The sequence below is a fragment of the Xiphophorus maculatus genome, chromosome 20 (assembly GCF_002775205.1).
Source record: "Xiphophorus maculatus strain JP 163 A chromosome 20, X_maculatus-5.0-male, whole genome shotgun sequence".
In the NCBI taxonomy this organism is placed as follows: Eukaryota; Metazoa; Chordata; class Actinopteri; order Cyprinodontiformes; family Poeciliidae; genus Xiphophorus; species Xiphophorus maculatus.
The window spans coordinates 17,200,955-17,225,521 of NC_036462.1; the positions used below are offsets into that span (position 1 = coordinate 17,200,955).

Consider the following 24,567-nt stretch of genomic DNA (forward strand, 5'->3'; position numbering starts at 1 on the left):
TTTCTGGTAAAAATAAAATTAAAAAAAGACTTGATCCATTGCTTGCTCAGACTAGGATTTGCCTGTAAGTGAGAAATTTTTTCTTAGATGGAGTTGGTTTTTGCAAGTGTCCTGTTTGAGATGGCTTTTTTTTAATTGTTTAGTCATGTTGTAAACTCTTATCACTTTTTATATAAATACTACTGTTAGTACTGAAATGATTAGACTGAAATCAATAAGAAATTATTTTATGTTGCAATGCTTACAATTAAGTAACTTTTTTTTCTGAAACGTGTTTATGGTTTAATAGTGTTTTCTATTGTAAGAACCTCCAAAATCAGATTTCAATAAACACACTACAATGTTTATTTTGATGCATGTATTTATTATCTACTCAACACTATGTATTTTTTTGTTTGTTTTTCACAAAATACATAAAAATAATTCCACTGGTGCTCCAGTAAAACATGTTCCCTCATATAATTACAAGAAAACACCCCACACTTGCTTGAACATTCAGCAATGAAAGGTTTTCAGCGGTTCACAGCCTGTGTTTTGGTAGTTGAGGTGTACAGAGAGATCCAAGTTCAGCCACGCATACTCAAACATACGTGCTCACATATCATACATACATTCACACAGCTGCTGTACAAGACAAACTCCAAAGTAAAATTTACATTTGATGCTTTACATGCATAACCAGATGAGACAGAATTCCTTTGTCCACAGTTGTTAAATCCATAAATTTATTTGGCAAAAGTCTCTCTCTTTTGAGTGGACTATTGAAATCAGAAAGCAATTATTCAGGAACTTGTCCACAGACTTGAAGAGGTGATTAAGACATATGGTCCTTAAGCAGCAGTTGAGACTTCTGTCTTGCTCGCTGAAACTGAGGTTTCGTCCTCCACCATGCCGCCCATTCCAATAGTGCTGAGCATGCAGTTACGGAACTGAAAGTCAGAGAAAGGAGAATATTTAAGAACTTGCATATAAATACATAAAAACATAGGTTGTGGTATCTGTAGAATATGCCAACCTGTTTGTTCATCAGGACATAGATAACAGGATTGTAAAGGGCTGAGCTCTTTGCAAAGAAAGCAGGCAGGGCTGCAGTCAGAGCCGTGAAAGCTGCTCCTTTATTCATAAAGATCCAGCCAGCGAAGGATGCATATGGCGTCCAAGCTACCAAGAAGCCCAACACCATCAAGACACACATACGTGTTACTTCTTTCTCAGCTTTCTGTGTAGAAGCCGAGTCCTGCTGCTGAGCTGCGGCCTACAGAGTTCAGTAGGGTAAAAGGTCATAAAACACTTGTGCAACTCTTTCAGTGAGTTCATAAGAAGTTGGAAGAAAACTTATGTAAACTTCACTTACAGCTTTGACTGTCATGACGAGGCTTCCATAGGTGAAGAAAATCAGGAAAACAGGAATGAAGAAATGAACAATAAACATGTAGATGACATAAGATTCATTGTTGAATCCTGGAGCCAGAGTGTAGTAGTCAGGTCCACAGGAGCATTGCATGCCTTCTGGAATGTACCTGTACAACATATGAAACAATAAAATTAGGTTTTTATTTGAAGAAGACAGTAGCTAATATGTTTATTTATGGTGATTCACTTCTATTGTTATTTCATTTGTAGTAAATTAAGAGCTACAGAAATCGCGATTAAATCATTTTGAATCAAGCAAAGGTTTACCTTGACCATCCGAAAAGTGGAGGTGCTGCACAAGCAAGAGCCATGATCCATGTGGAAATAACTCCAGCAGCAGCATGAGTTCCAGTGAATTTGAAGCTGCCCATAGGTTTGCACACTACAATATATCTCTCAATAGCCAGAACAACCAGAGACCAGAGAGCAACTTCACCTGCAAAGACAAAAAAACTTATTATATTACTAAGTGTAGACAAACCACTGAAGAATGATTCCTGATAAATTTTTAGTTGCTTTCATCTTACCTCCGAGTGTTGCCATGAATCCCTCAATAGCACAGAAGGTGGGTCCAAGAATGAAGTAACCGTTAAGAGCAGATGTGATGGTGATGGTGAAACCGAAGGCGCACATGATGAGTCCGGCCACAGCGAGGTTCACCAGGATATAGTTGAGAGGCTGGCGCAGCTTTTTGTTCTGAGCAGTTACAAACAGCGTCAGGCCATTGATGGGAGTTCCAGTGCAGATCAGGAAGAACATGTAGAAGGCTAGGAGCTTGTAGATCATTGGGTCCACCATGTAGTATTGCTGGTATTCGTAGGGACTTCTGACGATGCCAGTTTTGTTGGACATCGGGATGTAGAAGTTTTTTCCCTCCGTGCCATTGGGCTCGTATCCGCCATCCCAAGCCATCTCTAGTTTCCTTGTGAGTGGGAGATTTCGCTGATAGAAGTGCCAAAAGCTTCAGAGTGGTAAATGCCAACCCTACACTGGTAGTTAATGCGGACGTGGATGTTTTATACCTCCTCAGGGTTATCCCCACATTAGTAAAATTAGATTACAGGAGGATTGTGAGGAAGTGACCAGCTCAAATCTGATGGATAATTGACTTTAAGAAAGCACCGCAGGGTAATGACCTTAGGGTTAAATGTCTCTCTTCTGCTTGACATACAGCCTACATTTCCTGATAAATTACTGTCCTTCTTCTTCAGTCTTACTCATTCTTGGAAATTGTTGCTTTGCAATATATACCTTATTTCGAAGACCAGAAATTACATTTAAAAATGTAAACTAAAAATGCCACATAGACATGTTCTTTATTGATTTCATTTACACATAAATTTAAAATATGGCACACGTATCATTATAGGCCTACTATGAAGTTTGTTGTAAAATTTTTAAAGATGAAGCATGACTGATAAGTTTAATATTTTGACATAATTTGCAGAAAGGTTTATTGAACTTGGAAATTTTATTGACTTGCCGCATAAGTCATGTTCTTTGAGAGACAGTATTTTTAGACGGTAAAGGTTTTGTCTGAGTTGTGTAGCTGAGCTAACTAGCCATGACTTTGCATTTTTAATCCCCAGTGAGCACAAATGCAGGCAAGTCTGAGGGATCAGACAAAGTCCGGCTTCACCCAAACATTCGCTTCTCATCCGGTAATGAAGGAAGAGAACGTTTTGTCCAGTGGTTTTATAAACTGTGTGCTACTTGCTTCTTATAACTAAGAAGATGTGATACATGCACATATTTATATAAGGGATTATATAAATATGTCTATATAATCATATATAATCTAGGTCATCGACCTACATTTGTGCTTTGTTGTCATATAATATAGAATATTATATAGAACTGTAATTAAATCTTTAATTTAGGAGTGCTGAGTTCTCCATGTTTAACGATTTTGTGTGGTTAATTTATTACCTTTTAGAGGCAGAAGGAGGCTAAAGCATATCCTAGCTACAATGCCATGAAAAAGTACCCCGGTACAGGTTTCTTCTGTTGTACTTTTTTGTCATATGTAAATGTTTCACATCTTCAAACTAAGTTGTAAATCAGACAAACTCAAGACAAACCTGTTCAATTCCAATCAAGATCTTCTTTATCTAGGTGAAAAGCTACTCAAACCAACCTGGCTTTTGTGACAAACTATTTTTCATCCTTTGGAAACACATCCATTGCTTGGATTATAATAAAATCTAAAACAGTAGAGGTTAAGTTGTACCCTAATAGACAATATTTAAACAACTGTGGTATGATTACATGCCCCTCCAAGTTATCTACTTTACCACAGCATTGTGCACTGCACACAGACAGTAAGAACTGATTCCAAGACTTCATATTGTTTTTTCTGTGTTTCCCCTATACACAAGAAAACAAACGTGGGTACAAATATATTTAACCACCATCAATTCATATAATATCAAGTTCAGCCAACTGGATGCTAATGAAAAAATTAAAAAAGAAATCTCAAAGTGACGTCTGTAGAATAAGTAGCCTTGAGCTTTGCGTATTGCAAATGCTGGATGGCAATTATTGCTAATAAGTGTGGTATAATGATTTACTAGAATCAATAGGGAATTTGTTTATTGCATAGGGCTGGGTTGGTATGAATAGTTTATTTTTCTCCCCATAGTACATGTATCATTATTTTAAAACTGCATTTCATATTTACTTTGAAATTAAAATTGGTTTGACAATCTGAAGAAATTAGAGGTAGCTTTGTCTGTTTATATATATATATATATATATATATATATATATATATATATATATATATATATATATATGGCGTTGGTAGGGATCGTTCTCAATGCCCTCATCGTTCTCAGAGGCCCTCATCCTGGCCGCCCAGGAACAGGCCCTAAACACCAGAGCAATAGAGGCCCAGATATACCACACCAGACAAGACCCAAGGTGTAGGTTGTGCAAGGAGGCCCCTGAGACAGTCCAGCACATAACAGCAGGGTGCAAGATACTGGCAGGGAAAGCGTACATGGAACAACATAACCAAGTTGCAGGCATAGTGTACAGAAACATCTGTGCAGAATATGGACTGGAAACCCCGAGATCAAAGTGGAAAACACCCCCAAAGGTGGCGGAGAACGCCAGAGCTAAAATTCTGTGGGACTTCCAGATCCAGACAGACAAAATGGTAATGGCGAACCAACCAGACATTGTCGTAGTGGATAAACAACAGAGGAAAGCCGTTGTGGTAGATGTAGCAATACCAAGCGACTGCAACATCAGGAAAAAGGAGCACGAGAAACTAGAAAAATACCAGGGCCTCAGGGAGGAACTGGAGAGGGCCTGGAAGATGAAGACCACAGTGGTCCCTGTGGTCATCGGGGCCCTTGGGGCAGTCACCCCCAAACTGGACCAATGGCTACAACAGATCCCAGGAACAACATCAGACATCTCAGTCCAAAAATGTGCAGTCCTTGGCACAGCCAAGATACTGTGCAGAACCCTCAAGCTCCCAGGCCTCTGGTAGAGGACCCGAGCTCAGAGGATAAGAACCACCCGCGGTGGGTGAGAAGGGAATTAATTTGAATATATTCATATTCAAATATGAATATATGAATATGACTTTGTAATTTCACATCTTACTCTCTGAAGGCAGAGACAGAGTCATTCTGTCTCTGCCTTCAGAAAGTCATCATACGATCACTCCTCTATTAACCCATTAGTGTTTTTTTTTACCAGCGTTGCACTGAGATGTAGCTTGTATAATGAGCTCAGCAGTTGCATAGTTCCACCAGGTGTTTGCTAATTGCTGCTAGCTAGTCTGAAATAACTCAATGGGGGAGGGCTTCTGTGAGATGGAAGCTTGGAGACTGCAGCTCCTTCTCGGAGCTGCATCTTGAAGGTGGCGCTGGGTTCACCCAGGCATTTCACACAGCCATATGGGTGCCCTGGCAGATTAAAGGATTTCTCAAACATGCATGAAAGAACTAAGTCAACACTGGAGGTATGTTTTAGTTTTAACATTTTAACATGATGTAAAGCTAAAAAAAAAGTTGATTTTACATACATTCACCTATATTACTTAATAGGTGAATGCACTGTTGAAGACTAATGGAAAACAAACTGCATGTCAGCAATTCTACCATTAGTTCATTGTCTATACCCGCTTTTCCTTGCAGCTGTTGCAGGAAATCTGGTGTCTATCTCCAGCAGTAATCTTGTGATAGGTGACTGATTGCCAGTCGATCACTGGACAACACAGAAGTACACAAGACAAACAATGCTAGCACTCAACTGGAGTAACAATTTTACCGCCGCTGTTTTGGGACTGTGTAAGGATGCCACAGAAGACTCATGCATACATGGGTAGAACATACAAACTCGGAGGCACACAGGACAAATAACCATACACGCACACACTGACACCTAAGGACAATTCAGAATGACCAATTAACCTACAGTCTTGTTTTAGCTCCATGAAAGGAAGCCAGTATCCAGAGAGAACAGATATCAAGAGAGAAATGTAGAAAGATTTAAGGCCAAGATTTGAATCCAGGGCCTTCTAACTGCAAGGCAATTATGCTACCAACTGCACCATTGTTCAGTTTTATTATTTGATCAAATATTTTTTTGGGGGGGAAAAACCCAATTATGCATTCATGTAGAGGTAAACACAAAATCACAGACACTTTTACCAAATGAACCTTGCACTTTACTTGCCACTTTAGCTGCCAAAGCAGTAAATTACTCAGCGTTACCAAACTGATCTCACAGTCTCTTTTCTCAATAAACATACGGTGACCAGGTAATATGTGTTCTTAACCACTGGTGTGTTGATGTGCAAAACAAACTCCCAACTTCTTACAGTAAGCTTTTGATACATCATGGCAAGGCTATTGCAGGACAAGGGGATACTAAGGTTAATCCAATCAGGTCAGAGGCAGTTATAGTTTCTTCAAGCAGTGATGGACACTTAGAGTATGAATGGTTAAAAAAGACAACCATTAGATTATTACTAAGTAAATAAGATTATTACTAAATAAATGAATATATAAATATTCTTCCACAAACTTCTCACCTTAAAGGACAATCTAATGAGTTTTATTTGAAAGGAAAAAGAAGGTAGTAATCACTAATTAATCAATCAATATATTTACATGACAGTCATTCTAGAAGTCTGAAATAGTGAACCTTTGTCTTCAGCATCACATCTTCTTAGAAAAGCAAATCAACCATAATTGTTCCCGTCTCTTTAAATTTCTTCATCATCATCAGTGTACAGTTGCACATGTTAGTAAAATTTATGTTACATTATTTTTAACAAGTACTTATGTATCTAATAAAATGTACCTATTGAATTTGTTTGACGACTGTTAGTAACACTGAAATCTGCATATTAAGTCCAGTATTTGATGCACAAATGTTAACTATTTTGACTCATAAATACAATTTCTTAGATATTATTTACACATATAGGAATATATAGCATTTTCTATTGCTTTATTACCTCTTCTGGGCATGAAGTTTCTTTTGTAAATTCAAGAAAAGTAAGCTATGAAGTAACTAACTCAATAAGTTGCATTTCTAATATATAGGCAAGACTGGCGATTGATGTCACAGTTCAAATATTTCAGTTTGTAGCTTGGAGCTCTTGTAAGCCAGTGCAGTTACAATTTAATGCAAAGTACTTACATGTCTCCTCTGCTGTTAAGTGGTAGGGCTATTTTTTCTGCAACAAAAATAGTGATTTTATAGTCTGATTTCAAACATGAAGAGTGAACTGTTGCAATTAACTCTGTACTCCGGGTTAGTTGTAACATACCCTGAGGTGAGGTGTAGAACAATAAAGTAAGAATACTGACAAACACTTGACATTTAGGTGCCACGTTCATCTGTGGAAAGATTTTGAGGCAAGATTAACCCAAATTGGGAATGTTCAACCTTCAAGATGGAGAATGATTTCTGGGTACAATTGGCAAAATATTTTGGATTGAAGTGTGTGTATCAGCTCCAGAACAAAAGCGAAAGACCTTGAGAAGATTCTGGTGGAAGCTGGTAAGAGAGTTTTCTACCTTGAAACAAATATTGTAGTCCAAACAGACAAAAATATTTGCAAGTGCAAACAGAAACAGATGTTTTGTATTATGTTCTTAGCACCACATGACTGACTTTTTTGTTAAAACAATGGTGAGTTCATTTCAAGTAGCTTCTGACAAGCTTAATGAACTAAAGTGCTGTGATGCAAATAATGACTTTCTCATTAATTACCACTGCAGGAGCAAAGGCGGGTAAAGTTGTATACACTTCAATTCTTTATTCACTTCTTAAATACTCTTTAGTCATGTTGTTGTGTTGTCAACAGGGAAATGGTCATGGTACAGTAAGAGCCGATAACCTCACAATGTAAAGGTTAAAAAGCTATATATATAAAAAAAAAAAGCTGTAACTGTAAGGCTTAATTCCCTTTTTGTCCAATAAGAGATTGATCAGAATTTATTTTTAAAGTAACTCGAAATGTCTGTTTTGCATGAGGAATTTAATTTATGTACCTGTGCTTCTACTTGTGATCTCTCTCTCAGCACAGTATTTAAGGTACTCCAGTAAATATTTTGATGTTACAAAAAAAAACATGTTTTTGCATCTGACCAGCAGGGGGTGTCACTTCCCACACAACATACAGCAGAATCAGGCCATCTGCTCAAACAAGTCTGAACACAAACCTGAGAAATCTAAAGCTAGATCAAGATAATCCACTTATCAGAGGAAAACACTATCTTACTGGAATCCCACATGAGACAAACATTCCTTAGACACTTGCTTAGTTATTTTTGAGTATTTTATTGAGGGTTAGTCAACATCATGTGATTTGGTGGAAATGTTTGAAAATACAGAACAAGGTTGTCATAAACAAGTAGTCATAAATAAAATCTGAAATTCTGAAGATCATTTTTTCCCATCTCTACTTTATCTACTCAGCAGGGTGTACGAGGCATGTCCACTAATATCATAATGTCTTTTTGAAACATGACGAACTTTAGTCAAAAATATTTCTTGTCATATTCACAATGGCAGTCAGTATAGCACTCTGTTTTAAACATGAGGATGTGGTTACAGATTGTAAATCAAAGCACTCTCCAATTACGCTATAAGGCAGCTTTCGTTTCTGAATCAACCTCAGCCACCCATTTTGCTTTGCTCCAATAGACTGAAGCTCCATGAAGACATGACAGGCCCATATAGAGAGGCGATAACTTCAGCTACCTGTGATGCAACAAGTGTCTTTAGAGGTTTTCTAACCTTCTAAAAGGAAAGTAGAAGTTTAGCCACATAATAACGTTAGGGGGAAAATAATTAATGGTTTTACATCATATTCAAATCTCTGATAATGTTGCTTAAAAATAATAGTATGCCAGGTCTGAAACTGGCGTACCAAAATAAAGCCAGAAAATTATAGCCTTTTGCCATAAATCATCTTGAGAAAATTAATAACCTCTCCATAATATGTAGATTAAATAATGACAACAAATAAACTGGAGGTTTACTCTGTCTTGCCTTCATCCATATATAGGCTCCTTTCAATTTAACAGGAAGGAAAAGTAAAAGTCTAGTCCGGTGTGTAAAGAAAATTGTGCTTATATTTGTGAATTTCCCATTAGACCGATGTTGCTGGGATCAAGCACAGATGATGTCTGGAGGTGCTTTTGCAAAAACAAGGAACGAAACAGTAAACCGACTAGCAAAAAGGCACGTTCAAGGAACACACGTAAACAGAATGCTTCTGTTTACGTGTTTTAACAAATATATAAAAAGTACTTTTTTTTTAATAAAAGTTACACTGCAGCTTTAAGTAGTGAATATGTTAATAACTTCTTTGTGTATTTATCTCAAAAATATTAATACTAAGACTAAGGCAGGAGATAGAAATAAAAAACTAGGTTCTGAAAAAACTAACAAACTACAATGAAAAAATGAAGTTATTATAAAAACCAAAACAAACTGGGTGGGGTACCTGCGAACAATAAATTACAAACAGTAACAGTATATTCATATGTGACCTGACGGTAATAAATTCGGTGTCTCTCACACAGAGACCTTTGCAATCACCACTCCAGTCTTTTACGACAACAAGGGTGTGAGACATGCACTCCATGTTGCTGTAACAGGCAAAAACCATGATACCAGGGTTCATTTGGTTGAATAATTTTATGACACCTATGGTAAATGCATCCAATATACCAGTAATAATTTAGGTGACTTGTTATCAACCGTATATTGCATATTCACCTGGAATCACAGAGCTTTACATGTGACAGCATAGCTCAACTAAATTTAAATCCCTGTCACTTGGAATATTCATAATTCAATTGTTTGAACAGGCAAAAATATGCTTGACACGTTTTTGGTTAAAAGATACCTGATTTATTTCTTTAGCACAGATTTTATTTTTGGAGACTTGTGAAATAATTGTTCTTGTTCTTCTCAGCCAGCAGCAGGTGCTGCAACCAGCTCTTCCACTGCAAATGATCTATTTGTCATGCAACAGTCTCTCCTATCTGCAAATTAAGAGCACAAAACTGAAGCAGCAAGGTTTCCAGAGTGCCAGCTTGACAGACAATATCACATAAACCAACATGAATGTTGTTTGCTTTCTGCTCTGAAATACTTTTAGACCTCATAGTTCATAGTTTTTTTTTGTTTGTTTTTAATGGGTTTTCCTTTTCTCTATCCCTCTGTATCAGATGTGCACATTTAAATTGTATGTCTTACAGGCCAAAGACACTTAGGCTAATGCCAAAATCCTTAATTTTCCAGCTTTAGCTTTTCCAAAGTGCTCTATAAGATAAAAATAACATCAGAAAAGAAAAGGGAAAGCAGATGTGTATGACAACTTGATTCAACGGTGGAGGTATGCATCTACGAAGGAGGGTAATTGTGGTTTTAAATGTTCAGTGTGACTTAAAGACAAATCCAATTAGCAGGAGTAATAAGTCTATTAGACTGAGAACATGACAGACCATTGAGGTTCTTAAGACAGGCTTGCAGAAAGAATGAAACGAACTGTGGAATAAAAATAAAAACAACACTTTGTTAAGGTCTGGTAAGGCAAATTATGTTAGTAAATTTAACTCTGCTATTTTTTTAATCTTGTTTAGGAAAATATATAACTAAGCTACAGCACAAGAAGGAACATAGATGCATGAAAGTTTACAGCATGTGGATTTAAACTGAACTCTAAAAATAAAGAACAAAAAGATCATTAAAATACATCTAAGCTTGTTCCTAATCTGCATACATGAATCTACAGCTGCATTGGGGTTAAAAGCTCTTTTACTGTTCCAAGAAATATCGATGTGTCATTATCTAAAATTTGTGAAGGAATAAGAGAAAGTTTGAAGCATAAAGCATTTCAAAATAACACAATGTCTATACAGAAGTCAATTTAAGTACGGAATTTAGTCATAGTACAGAGAAAGGGTTCCTCTTTATATTCTCAATTGGTTGTCTTAAATTGTCTATTTTTAAGATTTTACTTGGTAGCAATGGTAGAATTTCTGATATGTATTTTGCACACTAGAAGATATAATCAAATATTTTAAATTTGATGGCTGTGATGCTACTTTCTCTTTCTGTGAGTCTTTCCAGGTTTAAATGGTATACTTGCAGGAAAGTGATGTAATGGACTTGGTTGACTGTACACTGACAAGCAAGTACTGTTTTTTGTTGTCCATTATGTAATGATTGATTGGCAGAGTTCGCACTCTTGGTTGCCAGTTGTGCTGTCTAAAGGTAATATTTGCTTTTGTTTAATATTTTAAATGTTTTGGCATAAATAGTGCCTTTTGCTAACAAAATGAGTCATTTTGACCATGATTGCCACTGTTTAGGCATTTGTGCTAACTGTTTTGAAAATGTGGAGTTTGAGTTGACAACTGCATCGAAGTAATCCAGAAAAGCTGTAAGCGTAATCTTTTGTATATGTCTTTGCATGCAAATGCTTGAACAAGTTGTTATAATATGTCAAGAATATTTCTATAAATTTGCATTAGTCTTTTCTAAATCTGTCCTGAATTGGTAAATTGGTCCAGTTGAATCCTGATTTTTTCCACTGAAGGCAAATGTGTGAAACATTAAATTAACCAATGGTCAACTAGTTTTTTTTTAAATGGCTCAAAGGTGTATGTCATGAATTATTAACTGGCAAGCAGCTAATAGATGCTATTAACTGCAGCTGGTTATAGACGCTATAACTCTGGTTATAACTCTGGTTATAGCATCTATAACCAGAGCACAGCATGATGTTACATTTCTGACAGTGGAAGGACAAAGATTTGGAAAGGGTCAACAGCCAGTGAGAAGAAGATGATGAAGAGGAGTGAGGCTCTGGCAGAGGAATTAGGAGGCTAAACAGATGCAGAGGCAGAGTAACATCAGTTTCATCGCTCCAACATCATCAGGCAATGCTTTACGACCCACAACAGGATGCTGGTGGACTTCCGTTCAACCTACTATTCAATCTTTTCTGACCCCATTGCGGAATTTTTTTTGTCCTCATGGAGTTAAAAAGTATCATCTGCCACATATACTTAATGGTCCTACTATGTGCCATGGTGCACAGGGTGATGAATTCAGATGCCTGCAGAGGCTGAAAAGGCACTGATAGATTCTTTTCACACCATATCACAATAGAAGATATTTGTTGTGATGTGAATGAGAGTTTGTGAGCCAACGGGCACGAAAAGCCAGGAGGTGTAGGAAGACTGCACTGTAATTCCTACAGCACTGCATGTGCTTTAAGGAGATTGTCTTATGTTCTCATTTCTACTTTTGTTTTTTTATGCTCTGAAGTGCTGTCTTTTCCTTTCCTGTCCCAGTAGGATGGTCTGTCAACAAATTGCAGTAAAAGGGTAAATGTGAATATTGTCCAATCTCTTGCCATTGATCTCCCACAACTACAATTTACTAAACATGTCATCAAAACTGTAGCCATAGTTTACAACAGAACACCCCTCAAGAGTTCACTATTATATTAACAACATGCCAAATTAATTTGACTGTCTTATCCATACACAGTGACACAACAACTTGTCATACTGAGGCTCTGACATGTTTATTGAAACAGATATCCACTTTCAATAGATCAACTAAGGATTTTGAAAGAGACTGGCTTTTGATGGTAGTTCGTGATATTTTTCTATTTGTAGGATTTGTTTTGAGAAATGCACTTACTGTTGCAAATGTTGAGAAAAACTCAACTGAGAAAAACTGTTGTGTGCTTGTGCAATACAACCATTAATGTTATATATCTGCTTATCCCTGCAAAATGGAGGGAAAGGCTGGTGCCTACTTTCAGCAGTTTTTGGGTGAGAAGCAGGTACACCCTGAACGGGTTGTCTGTCTGTCAAAGGGCAACATATACATACAGGACAAACAACCATTGTCAGAGTTTTGCAAATAGTGATCTCATGAATAAGTTTGTCTCTCTACTCTAAGCTGGAAACAAGGTGAGGTGGACCATGCTGTTCTTGGAGAAACCAGTTTCAACTAGTTCAGAGAGACCCCTCTACTCCTTATCTTTAAGTTTCTGTTGTATTACCGACCCCCACCCCGCTTTCAATAAAACCAGTCTGCTGCAGGGGGACAAGCTGGAGTTGTACTGAGGCACCACTGAGACTCTCCCCCTTTGCAAAGGCTGAAGTGATACTATTCTCTGTGTGGTTCTTTATATGTACAGGTTAAAATACCCAACAACTATGCACTCACACACTCACATTTAAGAACAGTTTAGAGACCAATTAATCAGGTTTTTAGCATGTGAGATGAATGCATAGGGAGAACATGCAAACTCCATGCGGACAGACCCCAGCTCTTAGATTTGGTCCCAGGATCATCTTGCTGCACCACTGTGTAGCCCTTATACTGTAAGACACAGTTCAGGAAAAAAACACCTTTAAAAATATATAATATCAAACGTATAAAAATTTAGAACTTAACATCCATGGTCTTCCTAACCTCTAGTCTTGGGGGAACAGCCAATCAGTGTCAAGGGCAATGAATCTTGCTCCTTGATTGGCTACCCTGCTAATAGTGAATCAACTAGCATTGGTGTTTCAAGTTCCCAAGTTGAATTTTATTTCAACTATTTCAAAATGCTCTACGAAATAATCTGCCCATAGACAAATTTTCTGCAAATAAATGGGAGTTACATTCCACATGTTATCATTGATTTCATGTCATCATTGGGTCAGCCATACTAACCAGTACAAAATCAGACAAGAAAAAAATTACTGAAAGAAAACATGTAGTTTTACTGCTGGGTATGATGCAAGTGGGAATGATCCAATTTCCAATTTACCTGCTCCTTCAATAATTTTTTTCATCTTTCAATTGCATAGACAACAAGGAAGCACAAACCAATGCGTCTTTTTATGCATGCATTTAATCTGTATCTCTATACTTTTTCTTTTTTTAGAAAATATTTACAGGCTATTACGACAGAGGCTGAAACAAATGCAAAATTTAACATTTCATAAATATACATAGGTGAATCTCACCCACTCACCATCTGAACATTTCACAAGCAGATGTTACCAACACAGTTGAGCAAGGAAACACACATCAGGCTGTGTCTCATCTTAGAGTCCTTTTTTTTATTATTATTTGTTTATTTTATTTTTTTTTGTTGCTTATTTGTTTTTGTTGTTTTTTTTAATAATTTTTCCCCAGATGTAGATAATATTCATAAATGTGTGCAGCAAAACATCACAGGCCAGTATTTAGAGATTAAAGTCCTTTTGTTGCAGCAAAGTTTGCCTTGAATCCATTTCTTTATTTCCATGTCCATAACACGCAGAATTAAGAAAACATAAGGAAGGAGGTTGTCTGAAGATGTGTAGCTGTAATCATTAAGCTGCAGTGGAGACTTCTGTCTTGCTGGTCGACACTGAGGTCTCATCCTCAACCATGCCACCCATTCCAATTGTTGCCAGCATGCAGTTACGGAACTGAAATACAAACATGAAGAAATATCTGAAAGATCACTCAAGTTTTGAATTACATTTAACTATACTATAGCAATATTGTGTGTTTTTCCTCCATAGCAATAATATTTAATCTTTCTGGAAGACACCAATTCTCTTCACTTTGAACTACCTTGTTGCTGAAATGTGCTATACAAATAAACTCATTTTAAAATGAAACGATGACTTGACTTCATGTAAAAAAAAAAAAAAACTTGTACTAAAGAAACACATTTTATGTTGGTCTGAAAGGACATAACACAAACTTGCAGTAATAATTATTTAACTTTTTCACAGAAAAATTATAAACTGAAACTGAATTTCAAGGAAAATAAAATATGCATAGATTTTTCTGACCTTTTTTAGATACAACATTCTACGCATAATGTAAAAAAAACTGACCTGTTTGTTCATCAGAATGTAGATAATTGGGTTAAATAATGCTGAGCTCTTGGAGAAAAAGGCAGGAATGGCCATGGCGGTAGCTGAGAAGGCAGCTCCTCTGTTAAAGAAAATCCACGCAGCGAAGGAAGCGTAGGGGACCCAAGCAAGAAGGAAGCCGACAACCATCAGGATGCACATACGTGTCACTTCCTTCTCAGCTTTCTGAGTGGAAGCTGAGTCCTGCTGCTGGGCTGCAGCCTGGAAATGAGTTCAACAACAGGTCATGTCAGTATTTGATTGTTTTAGACATTTTATTATACAGTAAGATCAAGATTGCAGTTAGGAAAAAGGATGTTTGTAATGCAGATAGATGTCCCCCCTAACAGACATGACAGAGAAAGCAATGATTTTCATGTGAAGTATGAATGATGTTTCAATTACTTGAATTGAATGAATCGCGTTAGACATACAAGGCAGCTTGTGAGCTACCAACTCATGTAAGTAAGCTGTTGAAATATTTAAAAAAACTTCAAAACATTAATACCTATGATAAGAGATATATTCTAATTGCTTTCCATAAATAACTTACTGTTTAGTGTTTTTCATTAACCATTGTCATGGCATTAAATCTGAGGTTTTCATGGCACATGCCTTGCAATTTGCACCATATATTGTTGAAGGATCTTGAATCCATGCATTCCAGCAGACAGTCACCCACGCAATTATTTTTTTAAACAAATCTCAAAAGAAACTAAGAGTTTGAGAAAAAATACATTTGTTCAAAAATACTGCATCATCCACATGCTTCATGCAATTTGGACTGGTTGGTGTAGAAATTAATCTGTTAGCTGTCAGTTTGTAATATTCTGTAGTAACACAACATTAAAAACATGGAATTTATATTGATGACTATATTTTAAACTTCAACACTTACAGCTTTGACTGTCATCACAAGACTCCCATATGTGAAGAAGATTGTGAAGACAGGGAAACAGAAGTGGCAGGAGAACAAGTACATCACGTATGATTCATTGTTGAAACCTGGGGCCAACGTGTAATAGTCAGGTCCACAGGATACCTGAAGACCCTCAGGAATATACCTATAGACAGAAGACAAAATGTAAGCAACTGGTTGTCTCTGCTTACGTTGTTCTAAGTTGTTGTTTATGTATGAACTTTCTTGAAAAGAAAAGATTTGCTCTTAAAACAAAAATAATAAAAAAGCAATTAGTGACTTAAGTGAAGTTGTGAGTGACTAAGCCATTTTTAAATCAAGTGTTTAAGAACTAAAACCTTGCCTAAGCTGAATTTCAGTGTCATCTCACTTTGGTATTTAATCAATTTTGCCTTCTTTGTTTGTTTGCTCTGAAAGGTGAACCAAGTCTTTCTGTGAAAGTCTGAAATCTTTTCAGAAATTCACTGACTTCATTTAATCACATTACAAGATAGCAAAATCACATTATGCTGAAAACAATTACTTTTTATCTAAAATTCCTCCATTTCAGCATCACCACCTTCCCCTCTAAGGTCTTGGAGACCTTGTCTGAGACAAATATATTTTAACATAAATTCAGGTAAATAATCAATGTTTCTTCTATATTTTTTCTGCCAAATGCAGAAGATCTCATTTTCCTTGCCAGTCTGCTGAATGAGTGCATCTGTAAATAAATAATATTCTCCTTGGTTGTGTACATCTATGATTATGATCAGGAACTTTAAAGAAAACAAATCCCAAGTTAGAGTAATGGTTGTCTGCAATGCACAAAGAGTATGATTCCCTAGGTTTGGTTGCATGTTATAGAAGCAACCCAGCTAAAAGGAAATAAACTTCTTTGCTTGAACAGCAAGCAGCTTTTGAGGTTAATTGTTAGCAAAATAACAAACATGAAATTATGCAAAGATTTTAAAATCCACAATCTAACACCCAGATTTGTTAGAAAGGAAATAAAGCTACAAAGAATCACAAGAAGGAATGTTTCATTTTTGCTACACTGCCCTACAGATGTGGGGATGCTATTGGATCCATTATTGTAAATTTCTCACCTTGACCAGCCCACCAAAGGAGGAGTCGCACAGGAGAGAGCCATGACCCAGGTAAATCCACAGCCAATTGCAGAATGGGTGGCAGTAAATTTAAAACTACCCATTGGTTTACAGACTACTATGTATCTCTCAATAGCTAAGACCACAAGAGACCATAGTGATACTTGACCTGTTGTAGACAAAGAACAAAACGAGCTGTGACGTGAAACCAGTTAAAGGATAATTGAGGTAACAATAATTTACTTAGGGAAGATTAGCATATTTCTAAACTTTACCTCCAATTGTAGCAAAGAAACCTTCCATATCACAGCCTAAGGGTCCCATAGAAAAATAGCCCATCAAAGAAGAGTATACGGTGGCTGTGAATCCAAAGATGATCATGATCAATCCTGCTACCGCCAAGTTCACCAGGATATAGTTGAGAGGCTGCCGGAGCTTCTTGTTCTGAGCTGTGACCACCAGTGTCAGACCGTTGATTGGGAAGCCGGTGACGATCAGGAAGAACATGTACGCAGCTAATAATTTGAATTGCCATGGATCTGCCAAATAGTACTGTGGATACTCAAAGGGACTCCTCACCAGCCCTGTCCTGTTGTTCATGGGGATGTAGAAGTTCTTGCCCTCTGTGCCATTCTCCATCTTCTCAGGCTGTGATTTGAATTAGCAGAATAGAGTAAAACCTAAAGCTCTGTCTTTGCAGCTGTCTCTGCTCTCTTACTTCTTACATGGAGCCATGGTTATATACCCCTTAGGCACGTTATAAGAAGATGAGCTAAGAGGATCTGGGAATTCAGCCCATAATCTCTTGGTATAATCACTCGTTAATCAGTGATCTCTTTTTTCAAGATTTTAGGGCAAGTTTTGGGACCAATGAGGTCACAGAATCGATTTCCTAACATTGGGTCGATGATAGAAAGATCTTTCAGGTTTCTTCTTTCTGTTTGTCTAGTATATTCTGTCTGGTTTTGATTTTACTAGACAGGTATTATTTTATTCAAAGTGACAAATGACAGTGGTAAACAAATTTTCCCTGGAAATATGTGTACATACCAACTTAGTTAACTCTAATTCTGGTTTCGGTTGCTTCGCCCAACCTTGAACATGAGGTTTGTAAACAATTTAAATCGAACAAACAAAACAACTTGTTGGTTATGACTTAAATGGAATTAAAGGTGGACCCTGTTTGACAACCCTGGGTCACTATCCATTTAGATGGGTTACAGCTAACAATTCCCAAATAGGATTTCACAGTAAGGGTCTGTGTCCACTGTAAACCTGAATCTCTGAGTTGGTTTCCTTGAGGAACTAGAAGGCTAAGAAACAAGTTTTATATTAACATCCAAAGTGTCCAAGTCCAAAAGTAAGTAAAGTAAAAATCAATGAGTATTAAATCATAACACAATTTCTGTAGTAAATGGAAGACAAATATCAACTTGAGATGTAAGACAGAATATGAAAAAACATAAGTGAACAAGCTCTAATGTCTGATTTATCAGTAGGTCTAGAATTAGGCTACAGGAAGGAAGCATCCCAGACAGGCTCTCTGAACAAATTGCTAAAGTATAAACCAATCACTAAAGACAGATTTTGGAACCGTTACTGTGTCAGACATGGGATTGTTGGCATTAAGTGATTGTAATTCACGCCAGGTTTTCTACGACCTACTTCTGCTTTTGTCCTTCACGTAGTCAAAGGGTAACCCAGGACTCTGAACTAACTGGCATCCAGTCTCCATTTAGTACTCTATCCCAGTGAAACATGCAGCGTCAACAGGGGACGGTGGTTCCAAACTGTTGAGAACCAGCAATACTGTTACAGATTTATCTGATTTTCCCTCCTCACCAGCGATTAGGTGTTGTTGTATTAAACTACGAACAAACAAACCAACCTTAATTCTAACAGATATGATACAAAATGTATGCATTGAATATTTAGTATTCAGTTTTTTTATGCCTTCCAGGTTTCTATTGCTTATCCCAACATCTTGAGAAGTCTTTAAAAAGTCAAAAGCGGTACCACTAACATAGCCTTCCCCTGAACAACCTGGGGAACAACTCATACATCTTGACATAAACCACTTACTGTGGAGCAAAGCCACCATCACAACCATCCATCACCAGTCTGATCTCAGCACTCTATACTGAAAGTCATCAATTCAGGAATGACAATTGAAAACTTCTAAAGAGCACTGCTCAGACAGATACTGAAAGCATAGTGGATAAAGCACATTATGTCAAATACCTAAATCAGTCTGTTAACTTTAAATTATTGTCAACAGCTGAAAATAAAACTCCTGCCAATGTGAGACAGTTAAATTGTTTTCCTGCCAAACTAGAATGAGTTCATGTCCATTTTCTTCTTTTAAAACAGTTCGGAGGTTTTTCCAGTGGAATTGATAAAGTGTGTTTATATCAGGCACTGATAGGTATTTTCAAATGAGAGGAGAGACATCTTCACTAATTATATGAAGATGTCCATTTGCCTCCTAATTAAGCTCAGAGGATTATGGTGAGCTGGAAGATAAGGAACAGACAAAGGCATTCAAAAATTCTGTGACATTCCTGGAAACAATAAGTGCTGTGTGTGAACATTTCATTTATGAAATTTCTTGAAATAACATTACAGTTTGGATGCCAGTGCATAAACAATTACAATTAAACAATAAAATTTTACATTTGTTCTCTCATCAACATAAAGAGAATACTCATAAAAGAGCCTGTAAGTACATTATATTTGCCTCAATATTTGAATTAAGTTATAATCAATTCCATTACCATTGGTATAAAAAATACTTTACCCATAGATGGAGACATCTTCTACAAAAATGACTTCATATTCTTTTCAGACTGATATACAGTATGTCAGCAATGTTATTTATAATCTCTTTATTTTATTTTATTTAGATCCCGCAATGATGAATTGCTTTTTGAGATCTCTTAGCCTTTGCCTTAGCAGGAACAGAAGAAATCTGCTAGTCTGCTTATTATCCTTACATGTCCCCTACTATAACTGGTTAAAATTTACAACACTCTGGATATACGCACATTTATGTCTCACTGAACTCATTTTGAACTCATAAGTTTTAATAACTATTTACTAATTCAAGTATCCTAAGTAGAAATTTCAATTAAGATATAAACAAAATTTCATTTCACATACATATTTAAAGCTAGAGCTATCATAGGATGCGAAAAATCTAATTTATGGGAGTTGCAGAGAGCTGTGAAATGTCTGAAAGAGACAATATTCTTTCAGACATTGTAACTGGCTGTCATTAAAACGAGCATCTCTAGCCAATGGCCAGCTAATGCTTACCTTGAGCAGATGCAATTTGCAAATCAATCAACAAGAAAGCAGATTTCTGGTTTGTCTAATTGAATAAGAACATGATCCGTGTTTTCTGGCCCGAGGCAAACAGCTGAGCTGCTCCGGATCCTCTTGACTAGCATCAATTGGTTTACCATTAACGGACGTAATGTACAAGCCAACAGTAAAGATGTAATGGGATCCGGCTTCTTAAAACAAAGTAGAATTACGGACTTAAAAGGCCTGCTTCTAGTTTCCAGGAAAAATCAGGAATATTTATCTGCACCCCTGGTAAAGACATTCAAGAAGGTTTAAAATAGTTTAATTTTATTATGGAATCTTTATTTTATGCTAAAAGTTTTTGAAAAATTCAATTATTTATTGAAATATATTTATGTAATGTTGAAAAACACTTATGTTATTTGGCTTTTTCCATAAAATACTCTATTTGAAGCTAGCATACATGTGTTTTGATTGTGGAAGAAAATTGGTGTAAAACTCACATACGTAGGGAGAACAAGCATGAAAACACAATGCCTCCATTATCACTGCAAAACCTTTATGCCACAACCAGTGAGTCTAACATTGTCAAATGTTACATAAACCCAATAAGGTAAGTTCACTTTTATCCCTTAAAACACCAAATACAATATCTCAAACTTCAATGCTGGATTATTGTATCAGTAAAAAAACTTAGATCAATGGTGTCCAAACTTTCTGCCATGCAAACCCAAATACTCAACCAGAAAAGTGATTCACAAAAAAACACATTAAACACCTCTTTAATTAAAAGCATGTGCATGCAAACATGTTTATGACCATATTTTAAAATAAATAATGAAATTGACACTGTGTATATATATATATATATATGTGTGTGTGTGTGTGTGTATATATTTAAAAAAGGAAGACATAACTCCACCTGTCAGTCATTCCACGGTGTTTGTCAGCAACCGACCAATCGGCGGTCGCAATTTGTCCCGAAGTACACGGCCCCAATCTGGAGGAATGAACTTCCGTCAACATTGCTGGGGTTTATCATTGCTAGGCTAACAAGCTGCGGTCATAGAGAATTTGAGGAAAATAATAGGAAGTTATTGTTCAGTGTTATCATTGGGGAACATGCAATCCCGACAGTCATTATCCAGAGCCTGTAGCGGGCGGAATACAATTCATTACATTTCCAAAACCCAAACGGAGTCTGGAATAACGCAGTAAATTGATCAAGGCCTGCAGCCGACCTCATGCCAGTTGAATGAAACTGTGACCGACTACAACCACCACATGTTCGACTGCACCAGGTAATAAACATCCTATTTTCTGTCATAAAGACACTTATTGACTGTCAAATTAAAGATCAATAAGTGAAGCTAGTAATGTTTGATTGGTTTTATGTGTGTAAATTCCAATGGTAGCTCTATGGCAGCATGAAAGCAAGCTGTCATAGTAAATGCGGTATTTACATTTAAGCAACTTTTTATGCTTTTTCCTGAAGGCAGTTTTTCACAAGCCGGTATTATTTAACTCATTACTCACCCATTTTGTATGTGCGAAATGCGTCCAACACAGGTTTCACACTCACATTCAATGAGACTTTGTGCCCCTCATCCTCCTTCTGGCAGGAAAGACTTGGGCTTTAACGTTCATTTCTCCGTTGTTTCCCGCAAATAACCTTACAGAGCTGATGTAGGACGTGTTGGAGAATTTTCTTGCTTGTCGTCTTTGCTGATAAGACAAAAGTGACTCAAAAAATGTCTTTGGGATAACACATTGCGTTTCACTACCACCGTCATCAGGATATTGTAGGAGGTTTGCTCTACTTCCTCGTGGGGGCGGAAGTGGAGCCTTTAATTGCCCCATGTCAATTGGGGTTCAACAACCGGAAGTGACTGATTCCCATAGATTTTAAACCTAATACTTTGTGAACTGAATTGCACAAATGAATTTTAAAAATGGAAAGGACGTCATAGTTTATTAAATGTTTCTAATCATCTTTATGTAATTGTATTAATGCTGAGCATCACAGAAGTACACCTATGAATACTAGTAAAAACTCACAAGTGCCTAAAATTGTGCTATTTCTGTTTGCTTCCCTTGGGATCGTCATTTAAATTTGTCTGACCAGAAAACTAATGCAATATTTTCAATACAGTTATTAGAGCAACACTATGTATGCAAGAAATCCATTAGTTAAAGCTTCTAATAGAATACAGAATAAATATATCCATTCCAATATTTTCTCGAAATACATAAAACAAAAATTCTATTCAGAGGATTCAGCCAACAAACTTGTAACAGAAACTGTTTGAGTTTCTAATACCTATTTAAATAACTAGATTACTGGCTGGGGTTACCCGACCTGTCTCACGATGAATAAAGTTTGGGAGCACCTGAGGTAATCCCTTTACATGCAAGTCCTGTCTGTGGACATGTAATCTTACACCATTTGATGCTCAAAATCCCATTAAATCATTACATTTTAAGAAAAATAAATACTGACTGAAACTGTTTGGTTCCCCTTAAATCTGTAAGTGGTTAAGATTTTAAAGAATTAATTTATTATCATCAGAAGGTTTTACAGCTGTAGGTTTTTACGTGCCTTCATTTCGTCAAATTACATTAAGCAAGTTCTGACTTTTGGAGGCAAAGATTAAAGTTAAATTTGTTACACCATGTGGATCCAAATTGTTTTTACACTGTACAAAATTGAAAAATGACTTAAGCCATCTCTATGAGCCCCTTGCTTTCAAAGAAACCAGCACTTTAGACATTCACTGAAGCAGGAGTATTCATGTAATTTTTATGCACTTAAAACAATTATTTTGTATAAAACTACATATATTTGAAACTACATATTCATGTGCTACTGTGTGCTAAATTAATCTTTTTTTAAAGAGCTGATTTAGCTAATGAAAAAATTTTTTATTTCTGGGCTGGTGCTGCCAGTACCTTAACATAAACCTCCCAAAAGAAAATAAGCAGTTTTCTAACAATTAAAAAAAACCAAAAACTAGAAGCCTCAGATCAATTAAAAAGTGTCGATCAAATGCATTTCAGGACTTAGTTTTCATTATTTGTTGAATTTATTGAATACGTTTTACAGACTTGTTTGTAGTACATAGTTGATATACTATATATAGTTTATAGTTTAAGCCCCTGTTCTTTGCAAAAGACCTTCAATTCAGTTTTCTTATGTATTAAAATGATGCTGAAACCGACATTCAAATGAAAAAATGTGTATTAAGCTGGATTTTAATGAGGTGTTGGCAACATTTTCCACTGAATCAACAAGATCTGTTCTGGTAAAAATGAGCTGACCTGATCATTGACTAAATGCCAGTACTAATTTATAATTAGTACCTAATGAATAGCTCAGTAGCTTCTTATATGCTTCTTATGTAACATATATGTATTTTAAGTATTCAACAAAACATAATCGGGAATTTGGCAGTATGTGATGATTCAGTAATGTTGGTCATTTCTAGCTTATGGTAAAATAATCATTGCCTAATCAGTGGCTCAAGTAAGGAGTCATCAAGATGAAATGGGATTTAGATTAAATTACAAAATTAAAATGTACATAAATATTGACTTTTGACAAAACACAATCAGAAGTTTATCACTACATAATTGTTTGTTCATTTCACATGGAACTAAATATAGCGAATGGCCCAAGTTGCTTTTACCAGGTTACCAGATGCCTTTTATTTCTGCACAAACTGGACGTTTATATAAACAATAATGATAATTAGTGAATTTTAATAGCAATAATTTTACTGTAGAGAAAATGGAAATATCAAAACCACCATAGTGACAATGAATGCCTGGAAAAGTTCATTTGACAGCATTGTTTTATAACTAGCATTGGGATGTCTTTAAATTTACTTGTTTAGTAACTGGATTCTATTTGATTAATTTCATTATTTTGATGATATATTTCTGTGTCACTGTGTAGAAACTTAATATTTGTTATTATTTGTTTGCCATGAGATGACTAACATAAAGTACATTACAATTTTGCATCATTCTAAATGGGTGATATTCAGGGTTGTCCAACATCTAGCTCTGTTTCTTCAGTTACTGTAACAACTAAACTTTATATAGTTTGACAAAATGTTTTCAGTTTATTTTCATGTTTGAGATCCCTGGAAATAGGTTTTCTTTTCTTAGTTTAATAAATAAACTTGATCAACCAATAATGTATTGCTGTTGCAAAGAGAAAATCTGTAACTAAAGATTTAATCCCAAAAAGAAAGTGATATGTGTTATTGTAATGCAAAGATTTATGGAAGTGCCCTGGATGCATTGACAGGAAGCCATCTGCCGCAGAGTTTCCACAAGAATGCCAATTCCCACAAGTGGGATTTCTAGACCAAGAAGCTTGCGTTTATCCGCTTAGCATCCAAAAATTGTCACTAGCAAGCTGTTAAAC

General features: G+C 36.3%; 2 protein-coding genes across 2 annotated transcripts; both read right to left on the minus strand.

Annotated features, from left to right (window-relative positions):
* Positions 1 to 343: 343 nt before the first annotated feature.
* LOC102229180 (green-sensitive opsin-like) lies at positions 344 to 2,398 on the minus strand. Its single transcript, XM_005810436.2, has 5 exons — positions 1,941 to 2,398; positions 1,681 to 1,849; positions 1,355 to 1,520; positions 1,016 to 1,255; positions 344 to 929 (listed from the first exon to the last, which is right to left on the minus strand). The coding sequence occupies exons 1-5, from the start codon at positions 2,323 to 2,325 to the stop codon at positions 831 to 833; spliced, it is 1,059 nt and encodes a 352-aa protein (XP_005810493.1). The 5' UTR covers positions 2,326 to 2,398; the 3' UTR covers positions 344 to 830.
* An 11,131-nt stretch (positions 2,399 to 13,529) lies between these two features.
* On the minus strand, positions 13,530 to 19,342 carry LOC102229434 (green-sensitive opsin). The gene is made up of 5 exons (XM_005810437.2): positions 17,105 to 19,342; positions 16,830 to 16,998; positions 15,721 to 15,886; positions 14,805 to 15,044; positions 13,530 to 14,387 (listed from the first exon to the last, which is right to left on the minus strand). The coding sequence occupies exons 1-5, from the start codon at positions 17,466 to 17,468 to the stop codon at positions 14,289 to 14,291; spliced, it is 1,038 nt and encodes a 345-aa protein (XP_005810494.1). The 5' UTR covers positions 17,469 to 19,342; the 3' UTR covers positions 13,530 to 14,288.
* Between the last annotated feature and the right edge of the window lie 5,225 nt (positions 19,343 to 24,567).

Coding starts and splice junctions, on each gene's coding strand:
- LOC102229434 (XM_005810437.2), bottom strand. CDS start 17,468: ATGGAGAATGGCACAGAGGGCAAGAACTTCTACATCCCCATGAACAAC. Junction 15,045..15,720: donor TTGTGATGACAGTCAAAGCT/GTAAGTGTTGAA, acceptor ACTCATTTCCAG/GCTGCAGCCCAGCAGCAGGA. Junction 14,388..14,804: donor ACATTCTGATGAACAAACAG/GTCAGTTTTTTT, acceptor TTTGTATTTCAG/TTCCGTAACTGCATGCTGGC.
- LOC102229180 (XM_005810436.2), bottom strand. CDS start 2,325: ATGGCTTGGGATGGCGGATACGAGCCCAATGGCACGGAGGGAAAAAAC. Junction 1,256..1,354: donor TCGTCATGACAGTCAAAGCT/GTAAGTGAAGTT, acceptor TGAACTCTGTAG/GCCGCAGCTCAGCAGCAGGA. Junction 930..1,015: donor ATGTCCTGATGAACAAACAG/GTTGGCATATTC, acceptor TCTGACTTTCAG/TTCCGTAACTGCATGCTCAG.